We start from the raw sequence: 24227 nt of genomic DNA, 5'->3' as shown, positions 1-24227 counted from the left end.
GTAGGAGTAAGGATTTTTAAGTGCCTTTGAATGGGGTATAGTAGTAGGTGCCAGGAGTGTCAACTGCAACACTGCTGGGGTTTTCACACTCCACAGTTTCCAGTGTGTACTGTATCAAGAATGGTCCACCACCCAAAGGACATCCAGCCAACTGTGGGAAGCATTGGAGTCAACATGGGCCAGAATCCCTGTGGAATACTTTCTACACCTTGTAAAATCCCTGCCCCGATAAATTGAGACTGTTCTGAGGGCAAAGGGGGGTGCAACTCAATTTTAGGAAGGTGTCCTTGTGTTTTATATAGTCAGTGTATGTACCGTATACTGTTTGATGGTGGGTATAGACATTATTGACAGTATATGAATAGAAAATATGTGTACAGCAGAAGTTATATAGGATGAGCCTTGGCTAGAATACAGTATATACAGTGGGGCAAAAAAGTATTTGGTCAGCCACCAATTGTGCAAGTTCTCCCACTTAGAAAGATGAGAGAGGCCTGTAATTTTCATCATAGGTACAAAATAAATCCAGAAAAATCACATTGTAGGATTTTTTATGAATTTATTTGCAAATTTATGGTAGAAAACAAGTATTTGGTCACCTACAAACAAGCAAGATTTCTGGCTCTCACAGACCTGTAACTTATTCTTTAAGAGGCTCCTCTGTCCTCCACTCGTTACCTGTATTAATGCCACCTGTTTGAACTTATCAGTATAAAATACACCTGTCCACAACCTCAAACAGTCACACTCCAAACTCTACTACGGCCAAGACCAAAGAGCTGTCAAACGTCACCAGAAACAAAATTGTAGACCTGCACCAGGCTGGGAAGACTGAATCTGCAATAGGTAAGCAGCTTGGTTTGAAGAAATCAACTGTGGGAGCAATTTATTAGGAAATGGAAGACATACAAGACCACTGATAATCTCCCTCGATCTGGGGCTCCACGCAAGATCTCATCCTGTGGGGTCAAAATGATCACAAGAACGGTGATTAAAAATCCCAGAACCACACGGGGGGACCTAGTGAATGACCTGCAGAGAGCTGGGACCAAAGTAACAAAGCCTACCATCAGTAACACACTACGCCGCCAGGGACTCACATCCTGCAGTGCCAGATGTGTCCCCCTGCTTAAACCAGTACATGTCCAGGCCCGTCTGAAGTTTGCTAGAGAGCATTTGGATGATCCAGAAGAAGATTGGGAGAATGTCATATGGTCAGATGAAACCAAAATATAACTTTTTGGTAAAAACTCAACTCGTCGTGTTTGGAGGACAAAGAATTCTGAGTTGCATCCAAAGAACACCATACCTACTGTGAAGCATGGGGGTGGAAACATCATGCTTTGGGGCTGTTTTTCTGCAAAGGGACCAGGACCACTGATCCGTGTAAAGGAAAGAATGAATGGGGCCATGTATCGTGAGATTTTGAGTGAAAACCTCCTTCCATCAGCAAGGGCATTGAAGATCAAACCTGGCTGGGTCTTTCAGCATGACAATGATCCCAAACACACCGCCCGAGCAACGAAGTAGTGGCTTCGTAAGAAGCATTTCAATGTCCTGGAGTGGCCTAGCCAGTCTCCAGATCTCAACCTCATAAAAAATCTTTGGAGGGAGTTGAAAGTCCGTGTTGCCCAGCAACAGCCCCAAAACATCACTGCTCTAGAGGAGATCTGCATGGAGGAATGGGCCAAAATACCAGCAACAGTGTGTGAAAACCTTGTGAAGACTTGCAGAAAACATTTGACCTCGGTCATTGCCATTGCCAAAGTATTGAGATAAACTTTCGTTATTGACCAAATACTTATTTTCCACCATAATTTGCAAATAACTTCATTCAAAATCCTACAATTTGATTTTCTGGGAAAAAAAATCTAATTTTGTCTGTCATAGTTGAAGTGTACATATGATGAAAATTACAGGCCTCTTCTTTTTAAGTGGGAGAACTTGCACAAATGGTGCCTGACTAAATACTTTTTTGCCCCACTGTACGTACAGTATGACGTGGGTAAAGCAGTATGTAAACATTATTAAAGTGACCAGTGTTCAATGACTAAGGTGCAGGTTAGAGTACCGGGTGGTAGCTGGCTAGTAACAGTAACTAAGTTCAGGGTAGGATACTGGGCGGGGGCCAGCCAGTGGTGACTAACAGGCTGATGGCCTAGAAATAAAGCTGTTTTTCAGTCCCTCGGTCCCAGGTTTGATGCACCTGAACTGCCTCCACCTTCTAGATCAGACTTGGGCAATTATTTTCCATGGAGGGGCCACTTTAGAATATATTTTTGAGCATTATAGTACAGGATTATATATGTGTATTACTGTGCTGACAGATATCTACTGTAAATCACGTCCAGATATGCTTCTCATTTTACTTTTGAACATACACAGAAATAAACCACATCCATTTTCTCCTTTTATTAAACATGCAATGAACTACACGCAGGGAAAAAGTACACTGCATTCAGCACCACGGACAGAACTCAAGGTAACGGGTATGCACAAAAACACACGAAAGAGAGAGCTCAGCATTACATTTAAACTACTCAATCAGTGTCAGGAGTGAAGTCTCTGATGGGCATTGACTATAGCAGTGAAGTCGGGTATAGTTTCTGACGTCGCTATGCGCTTGATTGTTGACAGTCAGTAAGAGATCATCTGTGCCTTGACTTGTTATATTTCATCACTGAAAATGTCTGTTCACATACGTAGGTTGAACCAAACAGTACAAACAACAGACTCCTAATCTTTGGAAAGTTTTGTTCATTGAGAGATGCATGGAACCTCATCAGTGACATTGTTTTGAATAGTTCTCCAATCACTGCATCAGACTGAAGATCGATAAGCTCAAGATGCAGGTCAGTGGGAGCGTTATCCACATTGAAGGTTAAAGGAGAGGAAACCAACAGCATGTTATTTTCCAACACTTTGAAATGCTCAAAACAAAGAGAACTCACCGTTCAAATCACGCAGCAGCGATAGGGAACAGACTAGTAGTGTCGGAAGGTGGGTGAGATTGTTGGCTTCTACTTGGTGGGTCAGGAGAACTAATTTTCCCTTGAAGGCTTTGACAAGGCTGTACATCTGATGTGCAAAAAGGCCCTTCCCTTGTAGTTTGGAATTCAGTTCATTCATGAGGGCCATGATGTCCACGTGAAGGCAAAATCAGCCAACCATTCTTTATCTTGCAGCAGAGGGAAATCCACATTTTCCTTTCATTTGCAAAAACTCAGCAATCTCTGACTTCAGGTCCCCCACCCTCTGAAGCACCTTCCCCAAACTCAGCCACCTCACGTTTGTGTGGTAGGGGAGATCAGCAAGACGCATCTATCTATTCCAACAGTGAGGTTTAAAGATGTTGCTCTTATGAAGTTTACCACTTTAGTGACTGTATCCACAACAGGGCTCATTTTCAGAACACATTTACAGAGCACCTCCTGGTGAATCATGCAATGGAGGAAAATCATTTTCTGATCTGGGTTCAGCTCAGCTTCTTGATCTTGTATCCTTTTCAAAAGGCCACTGTTTTTCTTGCTAATCAAAAATGGGCATTCATTTGGCTCCGTTCAAGTAAAAGAGCCGGCTCATTTGGCTCCCAAACAGCTCTATGTTGAAAATGGAAGAAAAAAAATAGTACAAGAACCTTGAAAAATATTGCAATAATGAAATGTAAAGCCCAAAAGGTAGGATACCATTATGTCAGATTGTGAAATGGTTGTTATAAAAGTTTAGCTATGACAATGGTCTGATGACATGTAACATAATACATTTTAGCTATGACAATGGTCTGATGACATGTAACATAAGAAAGTTTAGCTATGACAATGGTCTGATGACATGTAAACATAAGAAAGAAAGCTGTAATGTTACTCACTTGAACAAACAAGCTGAGTTGCAGTAAAACATTCTGTAGTAGAGGTTTGGTTTTTAAATTGACTTACCTTGCACAGAAATTCATCACTCGTTCATCCCCGATAATTGTATTTTCAGCCACCGGTAGCTTGTGGGTTCTTTATATGCGCTACAGTCAATTATGAATGCATGTCTACTTATATTAACTATATAATTATGAATATACGCCTACTGTATGATAGCTAGCAAATTAATTAGCTTACTAGTGTTAGCCTGCCCAGCTACTTCGGAAGAAGGAAAATGTTTTATTTCTACAATTTCCAAAAGCTAACCAAACAAAAACATCATTACTTTTATGAGACGTGTGTGTGCATTAGTAGCACAATTTCTGACTTATTTTAGTTTTTGCTTACACTTGTATGTTGACTCCATATTGACGTTGATGTTTTGGCTGACTTTTCTTAGCTGATTGAATTATTATTGGGCATTTCAGGCCCAAAGTGAACATAATTGTTCACTTGCTCAAGGACCAATGGAATTGCCCAAATTGACTTTAGTTGCAAAATGAATATAACTAGGTGAAAGAATAAGGGGAAAATAACAAATGAACAGATGAGTAAACTAAAAACTAGAAAAATATATATAATTTGTTGGTAAAATAAAAGGGGAAAAAAGGTTATCTCCGGCAAGTTTTTAGTTCAACAACATGAATCGCTCTCCATGATTCCAAATTGGTGCTCCATCTATCTTCTTTTGTATATTTTGCCACTAGTGTATATTCGGTATTTCAAAATATTAGGTGGTGATAAATACAAACAATAAAACTGTTCCTTAGTTCCAGAAGCCTACCGTAGCCATTTTTCTATAGCTACCACCACATTCGAGGGAGGATGGTAACTAACTTCCTGTTGATGGCGTTGGGCTTCCCGGCTTCTTTTGTGAGGGTTTAAGAGGTGCCGCCCCCTGCTGTAAGTAGTGTGCATTTCTCTTTTGGCAAGGTTGTAGGAGAGTACAAATCATAGACTGTAGCAGGGTAGGAGGGTAAAAGGGGGGTAGTTCGAGTTTACCCTCCACTATCTACAGTTCAAAAGGCTTGACATCCCCCTAATTAAATGGCTATGGGTGCCCAAAGTTTAGCAATACTGGTTATTCATTGAAATGTACATTGCAAGTTGGAACATTGACTGTGGCTTTGATTTGAACATAGTTTGAAGAAATAAAAAGGCCATTGAATTAAATGTACATTGGAATGTTGGCTTTGTATTAATGGGCTCAATAAAATAGACTAGAGTTGGCTTCATGAGCACAGACAATTTCACCGTTCATGACAGTGATCAACACGGTGTGAAGCAGTTTAGGGAGTGACATCTCTTTAACAAAGCAACTGGAACAGTTGGTATTGCCTCAAATATAGCCAAGTAGATACAACTAATGAAATAAATGTAGGCTATTAATGGCTATTTAAACTTCATTTAACTGGGCAATTCAGCTAAGAACAAATTCTTATTTACAATGACGGCTTACACCGGCCAAACGCGGACGATGCTGGACCAATTGTGCGCCACCCTATGGGACTCCCAATCAAGGTTGGTTGTGATACAGCCTGGATTCAAACCTGACGCCTCTAGCACTGAGATGCAGTGGTCTAAAGGTGTACTTTTATATCATCCTCAATTATTTTAAATGCATTTTGTCCTCGTGTGTGGTTGTTTTTGTTTTGAAATGGGCAAATGAATCAAATCAAATTGAAATCACAGAAAATGTTACCTAAGGTTTATAGATCACAAATTAACAGTTCACAGCCTTCAGCTGGCTGTGGTTAGCTGGAAGGTGGTAGGCCGAATTTGAGATGAGAGAAATTCTTTCAAATGAACTCATGGCTAGATGGCTTGCCTAGGGCCTATAGCTGTCCTCTGAGTGGAGGCTAAACACATGAGATGCAAAAGCAGGCTGTTGAGGGCTTATAGCTGTCCTCTGATTCAGAGATGCAAATCACGTCTTGAGCAGCAAACTTCACCCCCTCGCTAGAATTTATAGCCTTGGGCATAGTGACAGCGGGAAATAGTACGCAGTGGGTCATTTTTGCTATCTGGGTAAGTGACCCAATGCCTGCAACCCTGCAGCTGGGTCATCCAAATAACACAGCATTTTTTAGAGTGCCATTAAAAAGGAGGATGACATACACTCAAAACAATGCTGGGTTGCAGGCGTTGGGTCACTTAGTTGGGTTGTTTTTTTTTTAAACTGTGGGGTTACTGATGCTGGGTTATTGAGAAGTGACCCAGTAGGTCAGCTCAGAAGACTAGAGGTGTGGCTTGGTGGAGGAGTGGCTTTTTGGCCACCCTCTACTAATGTAATTCCGGTTTGTTTGTTCTGTTGTATTGTTATCACATTTTAAGATTGAACACTGACACTTTTGAAGCTTTAATGAGGCTTACACAAGTGTATGAGTTCCTCAAGAGCCAATGCATATCCCAATGTTGAGGTTATATTAAAAAAGACCCAGCTGCTGGGTCAACCCAACTGATTAAATTAACCCATTGTTTGGGTAATCCAAACAACCCAACATGTTGGGTTATTCACACAACTCAACTGGTTGGGTCTTAACAACACAGTGTGTGTTCTGTCCAACATTTACTGAAAAGTGCGTAGGAAAGGCATTCATTTCCTTATATTTGAATCAGGCCCTTGAGGAACTCATACTCTTGTGTAAGCCTCATCAAATATACAAAAGTGTCAGTGCTTAACCTTAACATGTGATGACAATACAACATAACATGGACAAAAATAACTATTTGAAAGCTGTGCCCTTACTAAGCCACACCTCCAGTCCATAGCTCAATAACCTAGCATCAATAACCCAATTTTAGCCTTTTTCATACTGCAGGCCTTAATGCTCAAATCAGTTTTGTTTTTCAAATCCGTTTTGGACTTCTGACTGTCCAAACAGCTAGTTACAAGTGACCAAATCAGATTTGTGTGTGTTCAGACAGTGTAAATTTGCTGACAAGGCCATGCTAGTTGTCATAAAAGCTTTGGGTGTGTGTGCCCGGTGGTGTATGCTGATTGGTGCTTGCGCTTCCTATCACTCAGAAGCTGTGTAGCAGGCTAAGGTGACAACAATACCTGCCAATGATGTTTCCCAGTTGCTTTAAATGTTCAAAATCATAGAGTAAGAAAACCTTTAAAGCCTCAAAGGATAAGACGATCCAACTTTCAAAATGAGTCCTAGCTAGGTAGCAGTTTAGTTTTCTAGCACATTCATTCGTTTGTAAACAATCAACAAGCTAGTTAGCTCCCACATGCTCTTTTCAAACTGTCAACAGAGTAGCTAGCAAGCAACAATATATGCCAAATTAAAGGTCACATTGCTGTTCAGACATAAGTCACATTGACAGGAATCAGATGTGTATCTGACTTGAAGTCACCTATGAAGGTGGTAAGAAATGTGGCTGTTCAGCCTTCAGGAAAAAGACCCGATTCGAATCAGATATGTAAATAAATAGGATTTGAGTCACTTCAAACTGCCAATAAGAACATTGGTTAAGTGACGCAACGGCTGGGTCAAAATAAACCAACCAGCCTGTCTAATATCTACCCAGATTGGGTTGTTTTAAAACCAGCCTTTTTTTGGAGTGTACCTTTTGCTTTGTTCACGTCTCTTCCTAGTAGTATGTGCAGTTGGGTTGAATATTTTCCCAATATTTTACAAATGTTCCACCCTGAGAGTAAATCACTTTTCTCCCGGGTACACAGTATTTCCCACCAAAACTGGAAGTGGCATACAAAAGCATACAGTATAAAGCATACTGTATAAATAGGCCTATGTCTGCATTTGATTTGAGCTTTGATTTAAAAAAAGTCAAACCTTGATGCTACCTGAGCCTGATGAGCACTACATGAAATACATTTTATGAGCCCAAAAAATACTAAATGATTGTGCCGTTATCCAATACATACTGTATATGATATATAGGCTACTGAACATTATGCATGATAGAAAAACATAAAAGCACATAGATGTACCTAGCTCCTGCTATATGCTGTCTTGGGTAAATAAATGGAACAAGCTCCAGTTGTTCAAATCAGGATAAAGTGGGAGACAACCTGCGATTCTGGTGCAGCACATGCGGCCTACAAAGTTGCAAGAATAAGCTAGCGAATTAGATTTTAATTTTGAAATATAATAGGGCCTATTTGTATAGTTAGTAGGCTGACGCATATACGCATAAAGTATTCAGACCCCGTAACTTTTTCCACATTTTGAAATGTTACTGCCTTATTCTAAAATGCATTCGATTTGTTTTCTTTTCTTCTAATCAATCTAAACACAATACCCCATAATGACAAAGAAAAAAACGTTTTTTTTTACACTTTTCCAAATGTGTATGGATAAAATAAAATATCAAATGGACATAAGTATTCTCAGCCTTTATTTAATACTTTGTTGAAGCACCTTTGCCAGCGATTACAGCCTTGAGTCTTCTTGGGTATGACACTACAAGCTTGGCAAAGCTGTATTTGGGGACTTTCTCCCATTCTTCACTGCAGATCCCCTCAAGCTCTGTCAGGTTGGATGTGGAGCGTCGCTGCCAGCTATTTTCAGGTCTCTCCAGAGATGTTTGATCGGGTTCAAGTCTGGACCCTGGCTGGGTCACTCAAGAACATTCTGAGACTTGTCCCAAAGCCACTCCTGCATTGTCTTGGCTGTGTGCTTAGGGTTGTTGTTCTGGTGGAAGGTGAACCTTTGCCCCAGTCTGAGGTCCTGAGCGCTTTGGAGACAGTTTTCATCAAGGGTCTCTCTGTACATTGCTCCGTTCATCTTTCCCTCGATCCTGACTAGTCTCCCAGTCCCTGCCGCTGAAAAATATCCCCACAGCATGATGCTGCCGCCACCATTCTTCACCGTAGGGATGGTGCCAGGTCTCCTCCAGACATGACGATTGGCATTCAGACCAAAGTGTTCGATCTTGGTTTCATCAGTCTGAGGAGGGGCTTCCATCTGGCCAGTTTACCATAAAGGCTTGATTGGTGGAGTGCTGCAGAGATGGTTGACCTTCTGGAAGGTTCTCCCATCTCCACAGACGAACTCTAGAGCTCTGTCAGAGTGACCATCGGGTTTTTGGTTACCTCCCTGACCAAGGCCCTTTTCCCCAGATTCCTTAGTTTGGCCAGGCGGGCCAACTCTAGGAAGAGTCTTGGTGGTTCCAAACGTCTTCCATTTAAGAATGATGGAGGCCACTGGGATCTTGGGGACCTTCAATGCTGCAGAAATGTTTTGGTACCCTTTCCCAGATATGTGCCTCAAGTCAATCCTGTCTTGGAGCTCTACAAACAATTCCTTCAACCTCACAGCTTGGTTTTTGCTCTGACATGCACTGTCAACTGTGGGACCACAGGTGAACTATATTCAAGTTGAAGAGACATCTCAAGGATGATCAATGGAAATGGAATGAATCAATTTCGAGTCTCAAAGCAAAGGTTCTGAATACTTATGTCAATAAGGTATTTCTGTTTCAGTTTTTTTATACATTTGCAAACATTTACAAAAATGTACAATATGTACATATGAGGTCTACAATTTGTTGAGGTCTACAAATGTTTTTTCTGAGGTCTTGGCTGATTTCTTTAACAGTTACACGGGCGGGCCCCAGTGGCAATGCATTTCTAAAACCAAAAGCTTAACTTGACTTGGAAGAGATCCAGTATTGGATAGCCATAACACGCTGGCTAACATCTCTGTTTGATCCAGGTGTTTGAGTAGGCTAAACTAGCTAGCTGCATTCTCTAGATAAGTAAGTGAAAGTGATTTTTATTTTATCTCTCTCGCTCTATCTATTCCGTCTCCTTCATTTTTGATGAAATTAATGTTAACTGTTTGAGTCAGCTACTCACCACATGTTATTGCACTGCAGTTTTAATCAATTATTTGGTGACATGAATATATTTAGTCTAGTTTTATCTAAACAAGATCACTTTTGTAATGTTTCACTATAAAAAAAAAATGACATTCACTGTGGAGGATGGTCCTCCCCTTCCTTCTCTAAGGAACCTCCACTGATATATTTAAATCTTGAACAGAATTAGCCTATCTATTTTGGATGCAATTTGAATGGAATTCATAGAGAGAGAAAGACTACGGGAGAGTGCTTGCAAGTGTGCTGATTTAAAGCAACATTGTATGTTTTAAAACTCTGCAGCTTCAATAAATAAATAACATCTTTACACAAAAAAATAAGGTGTCCCCGAAAGCCAGATTATGATGTGTAAATTATTTGGTTCTTGTCAATGCAAATAGGCTATGCTGCATAAAATGTAGGCCTGCCTGTCACAAGAAAAAAAGATACCACGATGAGATGATAGGTCTACATGTATCGTGAACTGTGCTCCATACTGAGATGGGCTGTCTGTCCCCACCCTGAGCATTGATGATTAATCATGCAGAGAGAAGCCAGATTTAGACATTGTATATAATTGAACAGTTCCATTTCATTTTATGTTGTTCATATAAATAATTTATTAGAATTTACCAGTTTCTCGCAGTTATTTATCCCAGGAAACAGGAGTGGTTTTGGGTGGTAAATCTCGGTTTCCAGGATCCCGCCATTCAATCCTAATGTACAACCTATGGTTTTCTTTGCTTTCTCAAATAGCACACACAATGTTCTATCAGTGTTCCAGTAGGGGAACTCTGATAGTAGGGGAGTGTTGTGTTTACTTGTTTAAGGTTCCAAACATATGTAATTTTCTTAACCCACTGTCACGTATAATCCCTCTCCGCCCTCTAGGTCATCAGGTTCCTGATTATCCCGCACACTTGTCACCATCGTCTCGTGCACCTGCGCCTCATGACACTCACCTGGACTCCATCACCTCCTTGATTATCTTCCCTATATCTGTCACTCCCCTTGGTTCTTTCCACAGGTGTTATTGACTCTGTTTCTGTGTTTTGTGTTCATTGTTTCTTTTATTTATTAAAACACTCACTCACTGAACTTGCTTCCTGACTCTCAGCGCACTCGTTACACCCACCTAGTGGCTAAATGACAGCATAGGTTTGAAGTATCATGCTATCTAGTCTTGGGGGTTAGCCAGGGAGAAGTTACAGGAGAGATGAGTAGGACAATGTTAACTCATGACCTGGAATAAAATAAAAGCACAGTTCGTCTCCTCAAGTTCATACTGCTTTTATAATGTTAGCCAAATATCAACATGACTGAATGTTTGAAAATTATATATGACTATTAGAATTATGCCTTAATCAATTGACTTGATGAATCAGCTTCTCACATAAGCGTTTATGCATGTTAGTGGTTAAAAATATATCGGTCAAAGACGTATAAAGGTTTTCAAAGTAGCAACAAAATAAAACAGCAATTACAATTCCCTAAAAGGCTTTTTTTTATGTTCATTGGAGTATCACTTATGCCCTTAAATTAGTTATTCAAGCATACGCCCAATAATTCACTTTTATTGATTCATATGAATGTACTCTAGTAAAATGTCATATTTAAATATATATTTTATGCTAATTTTTCATAATCACAAGGTTCTATATCCATGTTTAGACTGGCAGAAATATAACTACCCAGAAAAAATGTCATTACATTCTTTTGAATACCACATATTTGATGTGTCACAGGTACAACTAAAAATTTGTTCTAGGTTTTTTACAAAAACTTCCTGCCTTACACTGATAAAAATGCAAAAATCTATGAAAATATCTTTCACATGACCCTTTGAGATTTATTTTTCTCTCTCTGAGTCAACAAAACAAAGTTATTATATTTAAATATAAAATACTGGTGTTATACTGTATGACAATATTTTGTTACCCTGAATGACATATCACTACAGCCCACAAATATTGAATGTGACTCCTTCAGCAATAACAATAATGATCCTATGAGCTATTATTAGTAGCAGTAATAGTATTTTTCTTTTAGGTTTTTTAAGTTATAAAACTGTGTAAAAAAAACAGGATAAGATGTTTAAAATGTGTAGACTAGCTGAACTTAGATCGCTTCCATACTAGAGAGAGAGAGAGAGAAATGACCCATACGGCACACACATAAAGAACATGGGATTTACTATGCAACATAGTTTAACTGACACATGAGGTTCAATTTAATTCACGTAAGATTAAATCAGCATTGAACATTTCAAAACAAAGCATTCATCAAAAACATTCCATAAACATAATTTTAAAAAATGTTTTGCAACGTGTGCGAGTCGGTAAGCAAGTTCAGGGAGTGAGTGTTTTAATAAATAAATGTAACATAATACAAAACAAGAAAACATGAACAACGCACAGACATGACACTGGAACAGAAACAATAACGCCTGGGGAAAGAACCAAAGGGAGTGACATATTTAGGGAGGTGATTAAGGGCGCTGACACCCTAGACCCACTCCAATTCGAGTATCGCCCCAACAGATCCACAGTGGACGCAATCTCAATTGTACTCCACACTGCCCTTTCCCACCTGGACAAAAATAACACCAATGTGAGAATGCTGTTCATTGACTGCAGCTCAGCATTCAACACCATAGTGCCCACAAAGCTCATCACTAAGCTAAGGACCCTGGGACTAAACACCTCCCTCTGCAACTGGATCCTGAAATTCCTGACAGGCCGGACCCTATGTGGTAGGGGAAGGCAACAACACATCTGCCACGCTGATCCTCAACACTTTGGCACCTCAGGGGTGTGTGCTTAGCCACCCCCTGTACTCCCTGTTCAACCACAACTGCGTGGCCAAGCATGACTTCGAAACCATCGTTAAGTTTGCTTACGACACAACAGTGGTAGGTCTGATCACCGACAACGATGAGACAGCCTGTAGGGTGGAGGTTAGACACCTGCAGTGTGGTGCCAGGACAACAACCTCTCCCTCAAAACAAAGGAGCTGATCATGGACTATAGGAAAAGGAGGGCCTAACATGCCCCCATTAACATCGACAGGGCTGAAGTGGAGTGGGTCGAGAGTTTCAAGTTCCTTGGTGTCCACATCACCAACAAACTATCATGGTCCAAACACACCAAGACAGTTGTGAAGAGGGCACGACAACACCTATTCCACCTCAGGAGACTGAAAAGATTTGGCATGGGTCCTCAGATCCTCAAAAAGTTCTACAGCTGCACCATCGAGAGCATCCTGACCGGTTTCGTCACCACTTGGTATGGCAACTACTCGGCATTTGACCGTAAGCCGCTGCAGAGGGTAGTGCGTATGGCCCAGTACATCACTGGGGCCAAGCTTCCTGGCATCCAGGAACTATATATAAGGCCTCAGAGGAAGGCCCAAAAAATTGTCAAAGGACCAAAAGGCTTCTTAACAGCTTCTACCCCCAAGCCATTAGACTGCTGAACAATTAATCAAATGGCCACCCAGACTATTTGCATTGACCCCCCCCCCCCCCTTTTTTTTTTACACTGCTGCTACTCGCTGTTTATTATCTATGCATAGTCACTTTACAAATGACTTCGACTAACCGCCATTGACTCGGTACCGGTACCCCCTGTATATAGCCTCGTTATTGTTATGTAAATATATTGAGTTATTTTTTATATTATTGTTTTTTTTTAAACTTTTGTTTATTTCTTGAACTGCATTGTTGGTTAAGGGCTTGTAAGTAAGCATTTCATGGTAATACCTGTTGTATTCGGCACATGTGACAAATTATATTTGATTCGATTTGATTTGAAGCTCAATTTAACCTGAGATTTTGGATACTGGTGCTCAGTTGGGTGCTCTTATAGACTTTGACCACCGTCCTCACATCTATTAAGCTGTATTCTCTGTGCTTGGCTAGAAGCCTATGAATGATGAAACAGTCCATTGGTAACAGCTGTAAAACCAGGTGGTATATTCAGTCGATTCACCTTTAATGGTGACAATAACACCCTTGCTGTATACTTTGGACTTATTGGAATAAGGCCAAAGCCAAATAACTATGGGGAACTTGATCAAATGTCTCTTGAGGTGTTGGCAGAATGTTTTAAACTTTTACAGTGACATTTGCCATATCTGACAGTTTCTGGAAAAAAATAACTATTGTAAATTGTTGTGGACCTGTGTGGATTTTATGGAGGTAAAATAGAGACATAAGCATGTAAAGTATGATTTGCACATGTAAAATATGAGTTGCACCTTTATAATCAGTTCTGATTTTTGTCACTAAGTGTGACTTGTTTCAGGAATCTAGGCTTAAAGGTTAAAAAAATATATATATATTTAAACATGAGAAAAAAAATCCAGAAAATCACATTGTAAGATTTTTTATGAATTTATTTGCAAAATATGGTGGAAAATAAGTATTTGGTCACCTACAAACAAGCAAGATTTCTGGCTCTCACAGACCTGTAACTTATTCTTTAAGAGGCTCCTCTGTCCTCCACTCGTTACCTGTATTAATGGCACCTGTTTGAACGTGTTATCAGTATAAAAGACAGCTGTCCACAACCTTAAACAGTCACACTCCAAACTCCACTATGGCCAAGACCAAAGAGGTGTCAAAGGACACCAGAAACAAAATTGTAGACCTGCACCAGGCTGGGAAGACTGAATCTGCAATAGGTAAGCAGCTTGGTTTGAAGAAATCAACTGTGGGAGCAATTTATTAGGAAATGGAAGACATACAAGACCACTGATAATCTCCCTCGATCTGGGGCTCCACGCAAGATCTCATCCTGTGGGATCAAAATGATCACAAGAACAGTGAGCAAAAATCCCAGAACCACACGGGGGGACCTAGTGAATGACCTGCAGAGAGCGGGGACCAAAGTAACAAAGCCTACCATCAGTAACACACTACGCCGCCAGGGACTCAAATTCTGCAGTGCCAGACGTGTCCCCCTGCTTAAGCCAGTACATGTCCAGGCCCGTCTGAAGTTTGCTAGAGAGCATTTGGATGATCCAGAAGAAGATTGGGAGAATGTCATATGGTCAGATGAAACCAAAATATAACTTTTTGGTAAAAACTAAACTCGTCGTGTTTGGAGGACAAAGAATGCTGAGTTGCATCCAAAGAACACCATACCTACTGTGAAGCATGGGGGTGGAAACATCATGCTTTGGGGCTGTTTTTCTGCAAAGGGACCAGGACCACTGATCCGTGTAAAGGAAAGAATGAATGGGGCCATGTATCGTGAGATTTTGAGTGAAAACCTCCTTCCATCAGCAAGGGCATTGAAGATGAAACGTGGCTGGGTCTTTCAGCATGACAATGATCCCGAACACACCGCCCGGGCAACGAAGGAGTGGCTTCGTAAGAAGCATTTCAATGTCCTGGCGTGGCCTAGCCAGTCTCCAGATCTCAACCCCATAGAAAATCTTTGGAGGGAGTTGAAAGTCCGTGTTGCCCAGCAACAGCCCCAAAACATCACTGCTCTAGAGGAGATCTGCATGGAGAAATAGGCCAAAATACCAGCAACAGTGTGTGAAAACCTTGTGAAGACTTACAGAAAACGTTTGACCTCTGTCATTGCCAACAAAGGGTATATAACAAAGTATTGAGAAACTTTTGTTATTGACCAAATACTTATTTTCCAACTTAATTTGCAAATAAATTCATTAAAAATCCTACAATGTGATTTTCTGGGAAAAAAAATCTCATTTTGTCTGTCATAGTCGAAGTGTACCTATGATGAAAATTACAGGCCTCTCTCATCTTTTTAAGTGGGAGAACATGCACACTTGGTGGCTGACTAAATACTTTTTTGCCCCACTGTATATATCCTCCAAACACCAGCTTCGAGGGCATTATTACTTAAGGGGGTGGGGAAAAAGATTAGATGTGCAGTTGCTTCGTCTGGTTGATGCAGTGCCCAGACGAGATGAGAGCTAACTGCTACAGAGATAAAAGGTGAGAGCTATCTTGATTAGCTAGCTTGACGTCAATGTCGAACCAATGTCATTATATTCATTTCATTGGCTTACTATATGAGCTGCTTTTCCTGTAAATGTCTAACTGATATACAGTGCATTGCGAAAGTATTCGGCCCCCTTGAACTTTGCGACCTTTTGCCACATTTCAGGCTTCAAACATAAAGATATAAAACTGTATTTTTTTGTGAAGAATCAACAACAAGTGGGACACAATCATGAAGTGGAATGACATTTATTGGATATTTCAAACTTTTTTAACAAATCATAAACTGAAAAATTGGGCGTGCAAAATTATTCAGCCCCTTTACTTTCAGTGCAGCAAACTCTCTCCAGAAGTTCAGTGAGGATCTCTGAATGATCCAATGTTGACCTAAATGACTAATGATGATAAATACAATCCACCTGTGTGTAATCAAGTCTCCGTATAAATGCACCTGCACTGTGATAGTCTCAGAGGTCCGTTAAAAGCGCAGAGAGCATCATGAAGAACAAGGAACACACCAGGCAGGTCCGAGATACTGTTGTGAAGAAGCTTAAAGCCGGATTTGGATACAAAAAGATTTCCCAAGCTTTAAACATCCCAAGGAGCACTGTGCAAGCGATAATATTGAAATGGAAGGAGTATCAGACCACTGCAAATCTACCAAGACCTGGCCGTCCCTCTAAACTTTCAGCTCATACAGGGAGAAGACTGATCAGAGATGCAGCCAAGAGGCCCATGATCACTCTGGATGAACTGCAGAGATCTACAGCTGAGGTGGGAGACTCTGTCCATAGGACAACAATCAGTCATATATTGCACAAATCAGGCCTTTATGGAAGAGTGGCAAGAAGAAAGCCATTTCTTAAAGATATCCATAAAAAGTGTAGTTTAAAGTTTGCCACAAGCCACCTGGGAGACACACCAAACATGTGGAAGAAGGTGCTTTGGTCAGATGAAACCAAAATTGAACTTTTTGGCAACAATGCAAAACGTTATGTTTGGCGTAAAAGCAACACAGCTGAACACACCATCCCCACTGTCAAACATGGTGGTGGCAGCATCATGGTTTGGGCCTGCTTTTCTTCAGCAGGGACAGGGAAGATGGTTAAAATTGATGGGAAGATGGATGGAGCCAAATACAGGACCATTCTGGAAGAAACCTGATGGAGTCTGCAAAAGACCTGAGACTGGGACGGAGATTTGTCTTCCAACAAGACAATGATCCAAAACATAAAGCAAAATCTACAATGGAATGGTTCAAAAATAAACATATCCAGGTGTTAGAATGGCCAAGTCAAAGTCCAGACCTGAATCCAATCGAGAATCTGTGGAAAGAACTGAAAACTACTATTCACAAATGCTCTCCATCCAACCTCACTGAGCTCGAGCTGTTTTGCAAGGAGGAATGGGAAAAAATGTCACTCTCGATGTGCAAAACTGATAGAGACATACCCCAAGCGACTTACAGCTGTAATCGCAGCAAAAGGTGGCGCTACAAAGTATTAACTTAAGGGGGCTGAATAATTTTGCATGCCCAATTTTCAGTTTTTGGTTTGTTAAAGTTTGAAATATCCAATAAATGTCGTTCCACTTCATGATTGTGTCCCACTTGTTGTTGATTCTTCACAAAAAAATACAGTTTTATATTTTTATGTTTGAAGCCTGAAATGTGGCAAAAGGTCGCAAAGTTCAAGGGGTCCGAATACTTTCGCAAGGCACTAGTTAGCTAGTTGTTGCTGTTCTCGTGTCTGTTAAATGTTTCAGCCACAATATCATGATCATGTTGTCATGTATCTGCAGACCAGCGAGGAGTAGAAAAGCCTACCTTGGGTGAGCTAGCTAGAACAACATCAACTAGCTTGCTATAATATCAGATAGACACATGGGTAGAGCTAGCTATCTGTAGTAACATTAAATATTTGAAACCACCACATGCACATCACCTATATGTTTTACATGACATATTATGTTTTGATTTATTTGTACTGTATTGCGATCTGTCTCAAGTTGTACAAATCATTAGTATGAAGAATACTGAATTCCGCTGAATTATCAAGTGAACTGACTTCTGATTCAAATAATGCTGTGCCTATCTTTCAGATCTGTAAGCACACCTCTGTCTCACTAGCCACACACCCACTGCCTCAGAGTGGTTGGGTAATCTCCTTCCTGTCTGTCCCTGTCCAGGAGTGACATTGGACAGGGCCACAGTGTCTCCCAAACCCCCGTCTCAGACCTGCATTCACTTGGGGCCAAAGCCAGGCCACTGGTACTTTTCAGCTGTTATTTACGTAACAATGGCTAACTTTGAAGTTTAACACCTTATCACAAAGCAACTGTTTTGATTATGCAGAGGTTGTTGATTCTGCTCTTTTTTAGAGATTCAGAGTGTTTAATAGTCAAATGCACCGGGTTGCAGGTATGATTGCAGGATACAGTGACCATCTGGCTTCGAGCTACAAAATGCAGGACTAAGTTAAATAAAATAATTACAATTGTAATTAAAAAACAACAATAGAAATAGCACTATACAGCGCATTTGGAATTAATTCAGACCCCTTTACTTATTCCACATTTTGTTACATTACAGGCTTGTTCTAAAATGGATTAAATACTTTTTTTCCTCATAAATCTATACATAATACCCCAAAATGACATTTTGCAAATGTACAAATAAAAAAAACGAAATACTGTATTCAGACCTTGCTATGAGACTCAAAATTGAGCTCAGGTGCATCCTGTTTCCATTGCTCATCCGTGAGATGTTTCTACAACTTGATTGGAGTCCACCTGGGGTAAATTCAATTGATTGGACATTATTTGGAAAGGCACACCCCTGTCTATATAAGGTCCCACAGTTGACAGTGGATGTCAGAGCAATTACCAAGCCATGAGGTCGAAGGAATTGTCCGGTGAGCCGGGATTGTGTCGAGGCAAAGATCTAGGGAAGGGTGCCAAAAACATTCTGCCGCATTGAAGGTCCCCAAGAACACAGTGGCCTCCATCACTCTTAAATGGGAGAAGTTTGGAACCACCAAAACTCTTCCTAGTGCTGGCCACCCGGCCAAACTGAGCAACCGGGGCCTTGGTCAAGAACCCGATAATCACTATAACAGAGCTCCAGAGTTCCTCTGTGGGTTCGGAGAATCATCCAGAAGGACAACCATCTCTGCAGCACTCCACCAATCAGGCCTTTATGGTAGAGTGGCCAGATGGAAGCCAGTCCTCAGTAAAAGGCACATGACAGCCTGCTTGGAGTTTGCCAAAAGCCACCTAAAGGACTCTCGGACCATAAGAAACAAGATGTTCTTGTCTGATGAAATCAAGATTGAACTCTTTGGCCTGAATGCCAAGCGTCACGTCTGGAGGAAACCTGGCACCATCCCTACGGTGAGGCATGGGGGTGGCACCATCATGCCATGGAGATGTTTTTCAGCGGCAGGGTCTGGGAGACTAGTCAGGATCGAAGCAAAGATGAACGGAGCAAAGTACAGAGAGTTCCTTTATGAAAACCTGCTTCAGAGCGCTCAGGAATCCGACTGAGGAGAAAGTTCACCTTCCAACAGGACAACGACCCTAAGCACACAGCCAAGACAATGTAGGAGTGGCTTCGGGACAAGTCTCTGAATGTCTTTGAGTGGCCCAGCCAGAGCCCGGACTTGAACCTGATCGGACATCTCTGGAGAGACCTGAAAATAGCTGTGCAGTGACTCTCCCCATCCAACCTGACGGAACTTGAGAGAATCTGTAGAGAAGAATAGGAGAAATTCCCCAAATACAGGTATGCCAAGCTTGTACCGTCATACCCAAGACTCGAGGCTGTAATCGCTACCAAAGATGCTTCAACAAAGTACTGAGTTAAGGGTCTGAATGCTTATGTATATGTGATATTTCCATTTTTATGTTTAATAGGTTTGCTTTGTCATTATGGGGTATTGTGGGTAAATAAGGCTGTAACGTAACAAAATGTGGAAAGGTCAAGGGGTCTGAATACTTTCAGAATGCACTGTGTACATAATAACAACTGTGGCAGTGATTAATAAATACATGTCCATTGGGGTAGAGGCAGAGTACAGATTGCTGAGGGGGTATGGTGGTTTGACCATAGGGGGAGCAGCAGCATGACTATTGAGTGAAATAAAAACAAGAAACCTTTTTGGGCAGGGGAAAGGGGATGGCTTTTCAGCAGCCCGATGGTCTAGTCTGAGGGTAGAAACTTTTGGCAAGTCTTTCTGTTTTTGCCATGATGCTCCTGTACTGCCCGCGTCTGAGTGTTTGAAGCGGGGAGAACAGGGCATGGCTTGGGTGGTTGGAGACCTTGATGATCTACTTTGCCTTCTGGTGACACCTGGTGTTCTAGGTGTACTCTAGGGCCGGCAGTGTGCACCCAATGGTGTGTTTGCTCTCTCACACTGGCATAACAATTTACACACCAACAAGGGTCTAACAATGTCTTGATGAGTTTCTATGCTACTCTCTGTGCTCCAGGCAATTGAGCAGCTAGTGCGAACCAACAAGATCACTCGGCAGATCCATGAACGTTCCTTCTTCACCAAGCCAGTGCCCGGCATCGTCATGGGGGCATCTTCATCCAGCTATGTGTAAGTAACATTTGCAATCTAACTAATAATTTCTTTGAGCAAGGAGACTGAATTTGATTGATTGTCGAGTATCTGTTCCTGGTATTCATCATTTTCCTCGTCACCTCCTCCAAGGCCACCATCCTGCTGTGCTACTTCCACTTGTGTGCAGAAGTGGAGGAAGCCATACATACAGTACATGGATCTGGTTATCACAATAATGGCATACTGTGATCTTTCTCTTTGTATGTAAGCAATGTGCAATATATTTTTAATGGATTTTGTGTGAAGTCTTCATGACAACACTAAATCTATTTTAGTTTTATGAAAACATTCTAAATTATGCAAATGTTTCTTTCTAATATCACTCAATATCGATCCAAGCACCTAGACCTCACCGCAGTGTCCGAACCTAAAAAGTGTGTTGTGTTTTGTATAGGACTCACTGTTGTTGGTACTCCTTCCTGAACAGTTTCTTCATGGTAGTCTACCTGTTTGTCTACGAAGTGCACTACTTCTTCTCCAAGCTGCAGATCATCAGCGTGGCCGTCGGCCACTTACCATCCTCTACTTCACCATGATCATGGCGCTCATATTCTTCCTTTTCACAGAGGAGTCAAGGACAATGCCACACTACACAAGTCTAGACTCTAACAGATTTTTCCAGAGGAGCTCAAACAAATACAGTATCTCCTGATTTTAACTTTACCAACAGTGCTGGAGCTTTTGGCAGACTTTTGGCAGATTCTGGACGATTGTTTCCAGCCACCCCTCTCAATAGGAATTTTATCCACCTTTATGGAAATTGATGGTGCTGTAATAGCGAACCGAGCCAGTTGAATATATTGATGCCAGGGATATTTTTGGTGTCTGTGTGCTCCTAAAGTGCTATGGCCCTGTGTGCTCTTCCATTATTTTTGTGTTTTTATAAAATCATTTCTGGTACGCTCCTAGCTGAGCGGCATGAGGCCTGTGTGGCATCGCACTGTTAAAATCATCCCAGTGAGGAGATGAAACACTTGCGTCTTGCAAAGCCACATGCTCTAAGTCCTCTCTACTCCAGCTACGTGTTTTAATGGGCTGATATGGGTAATACTAATAAAGAGAACCATTGTAAATGTATTTTCTCCTTTTTAATGCTTTTTGCCTTTTTATGCCATTGCTTTTACCACTTCAATGCCTTAAAAGGCTCTGCATGGTAAATCTGATGTCTGAAGTGGCCGTACTACGATGAAGCTTCTGCAGACTTCAGGGCTTTCATACTTCTTACGTTTTTCAGAGGAGAGCTATTGTGAAGGAAGTTGTTGTTACGGCGCTCGTTTGTGGAATGACCGGACCAAGGTGCAGCGTGGTAGGTGTACATCGTTCTTTTTATTGATGACACCAAAAGCAAAATAACAACGACAAAAACGAACGCACACAGTTCTGTAAGGCAAAATAAACTATACAGAAAACAAGATCCCACAAAAACCAAGAGGAAAATTACAACCTATATATGATCCCCAATCAGAGTCAACGATTCTGATTGAGTGATACTGCTATATACCCTTTGTTGTCAATGACGGAGGTCAAACGTTTTCTGTAAGTCTTCACAAGGTTTTCACACACTGTTGCTGGTATTTTGGCCCATTCCTCCATGCAGATCTCCTCTAGAGCAGTGATGTTTTGGGGCTGTTGCTGGGCAACACGGACTTTCAACTCCCTCCAAAGATTTTCTATGGGGTTGAGATCTGGAAACTGGCTAGGCCACTCCAGGACCTTGAAATGCTTCTCACGTAGCCACTCCTTCGTTGTTTGGGATCATTGCCATGCTGAAAGACCCAGCCACGTTTCATCTTCAATGCCCTTGCTGATGGAAGGAGGTTTTCACTCAAAATCTCACGATACATGGCCCCATTCATTCTTTCCTTTACACGGATCAGTGGTCCTGGTCCCTTTGCAGAAAAACAGCCCCAAAGCATGATGTTTCCACCCCCATGCTTCACAGTAGGTATGGTGTTCTTTGGATGCAACTCAGCATTCTTTGTCCTCCAAACACGACGAGTTTAGTTTTTACCAAAAAGTTATATTTTGGTTTCATCTGACCATGTGACATTCTCCCAATCTTCTTCTGGATCATCAAAATGCTCTCTAGCAAACTTCAGACGGGCCTGGACATGTACTGGTTTAAGCAGGGGGACACGTCTGGCACTGCAGGATTTGAGTCCCTGGCGGCGTAGTGTGTTACTTATGGTAGGCTTTGTTACTTTGGTCCCCGCTCTCTGCAGGTCATTCACTAGGTCCCCCCGTGTGGTTCTGGGATTTTTGCTCACTGTTCTTGTGATCATTTTGACCCCACAGGGTGAGATCTTGCGTGGAGCCCCAGATCGAGGGAGATTATCAGGGGTCTTGTATGTCTTCCATTTCCTAATAATTGCTCCCACAGTTGATTTCTTCAAACCAAGCTGCTTACCTATTGCAGATTCAGTCTTCCCAGCCTGGTTTAGGTCTACAATTTTGTTTCTGGTGTCCTTCGACAGCTCTGAAAATTACAGGCCTCTCTCATATTTTTAAGTGGGAGAACTTGCACAATTGGTGGCTGACTAAATACTTGTTTGCCCCACTGTATATCCAAAATGTCCTTTCATAAGCGCGTTTGATCCAGAAAAAAAACAGCTTACATAAACGCAACTTCACTACAAAATATTTCAAAAGTTGCCTATAAACTTAGCCAAAATATTTCAAACTACTTTTGTAATACAACGTTAGGTATTTTTAAACGTTAATAATCGATCAAATTGTAGACGGGGCAATCTCTATTCAATACAGGAAAGAAAACAAACCAGCGCTGCTTTTCACGTCTTGCGCAACTCACAAAAGTGTCCCCAGTTCTGAGTTGGCCTACTTGCACAAAGGAATAACCTCAACCTGCTACATAAGTTCTGTTATACTCACAGACATGATTCAAACAGTTTTAGAAACTTCAGTGTTTTCTATCCAAATATATGAATAATATGCATATCTTATATTCTTGGCATGAGTAGCAGGAAGTTGAAATTGGGCACGCTATTTATCAAAAAGTGACAATTCTGGCCCCTAGCTTCAAGAGGTTAAATAAAGGTTAAATCAAATCTTATAGAAATATCAGGAACAAATTCAGTCTAAATACACTAGAAGCAGTATTGGGTTATGGTGTACTTCCTGCACTCTAAGGGACTTCCAACATCATTCAAAATAATAATTATTGGTTCAGTATAGCACCAGACAATAGACAATAGACCCTTTTAGGAAGTGTGTTTTTATCATAAGAAAAAGTACAGCATTAAAAGCCTTGGAACTAACCGGCTAATTTACTAGTGGTTTAGATCTGACCTGACACCCTGTATTCAAGTGTATGGTCTAAAACAACCATGTTAGGAGTTGTACATAACATACAGTATATGATCTAGCCTAATTGGGGTCTTTTCGGAGTACATGAATCTACCTCTGTGCCACATTTATTGTGTTTATCTAAAAAAAAAGACAACTGTAACATTATATTACCAACAGTGGCCATTGTGTAAAATGCCATGGCCCTCAGGGACCTAATCTGTGGTGGCCCCAAATCTAAGTATTTTCAGGGTTCATAAATCTAGCTCTGTGCTGAATTTAAAGCCTTTCTCTTCAAATAGTCCTTCTGAATTGTAACCATAATCAGTGGCCATTTTGAAATATGAATTTAAGGTTAATGTTAGCCATAAGGTTTGCAGTGTGGTTAAGGCAACGGTTCATTTTTAAATAATTGTAGAAATAGGCGAGGTTTATGACTGTGGCTGTGGTAACTAGTGAGGACCGGAGAGAACGTAGTTAATTCTCCCGCCACCAGCGCTTGAAGTAAAGTCCACCAGTGCACAAATGCTGTGTTACACAAGTTAACAAACTCCCATTTCAACAGACATTTTGGAAAAT

The 24227-nt window shown here is 41.1% G+C and overlaps 1 protein-coding gene and 1 long non-coding RNA gene across 2 annotated transcripts in view; one reads left to right on the top strand and one right to left on the bottom strand.

Moving 5' to 3' along the window:
* Window positions 1-24227, top strand: part of LOC139370711 (chromosome alignment-maintaining phosphoprotein 1-like) — a 30541-nt gene that overhangs the window by 3901 nt on the left and 2413 nt on the right. The window contains exon 2 of the mRNA XM_071110361.1: window positions 20209-20321. Coding sequence (XP_070966462.1) covers window positions 20209-20321 — 113 coding nt within the window. The remainder of the gene's footprint in view (window positions 1-20208; window positions 20322-24227) is intronic.
* Window positions 2400-4942, bottom strand: LOC139370712 (uncharacterized). The gene is made up of 2 exons (XR_011627165.1): window positions 3936-4942; window positions 2400-3599 (listed from the first exon to the last, which is right to left on the bottom strand). It is a non-coding gene; the product is annotated as an uncharacterized lncRNA (long non-coding RNA).

The sequence above is a fragment of the Oncorhynchus clarkii genome, chromosome 17 (assembly GCF_045791955.1).
Source record: "Oncorhynchus clarkii lewisi isolate Uvic-CL-2024 chromosome 17, UVic_Ocla_1.0, whole genome shotgun sequence".
NCBI classification, from domain to species: domain Eukaryota; kingdom Metazoa; phylum Chordata; class Actinopteri; order Salmoniformes; family Salmonidae; genus Oncorhynchus; species Oncorhynchus clarkii.
Note: the sequence above shows the minus strand (reverse complement) of the source record. Positions and strands in the feature narration are given on the sequence as shown.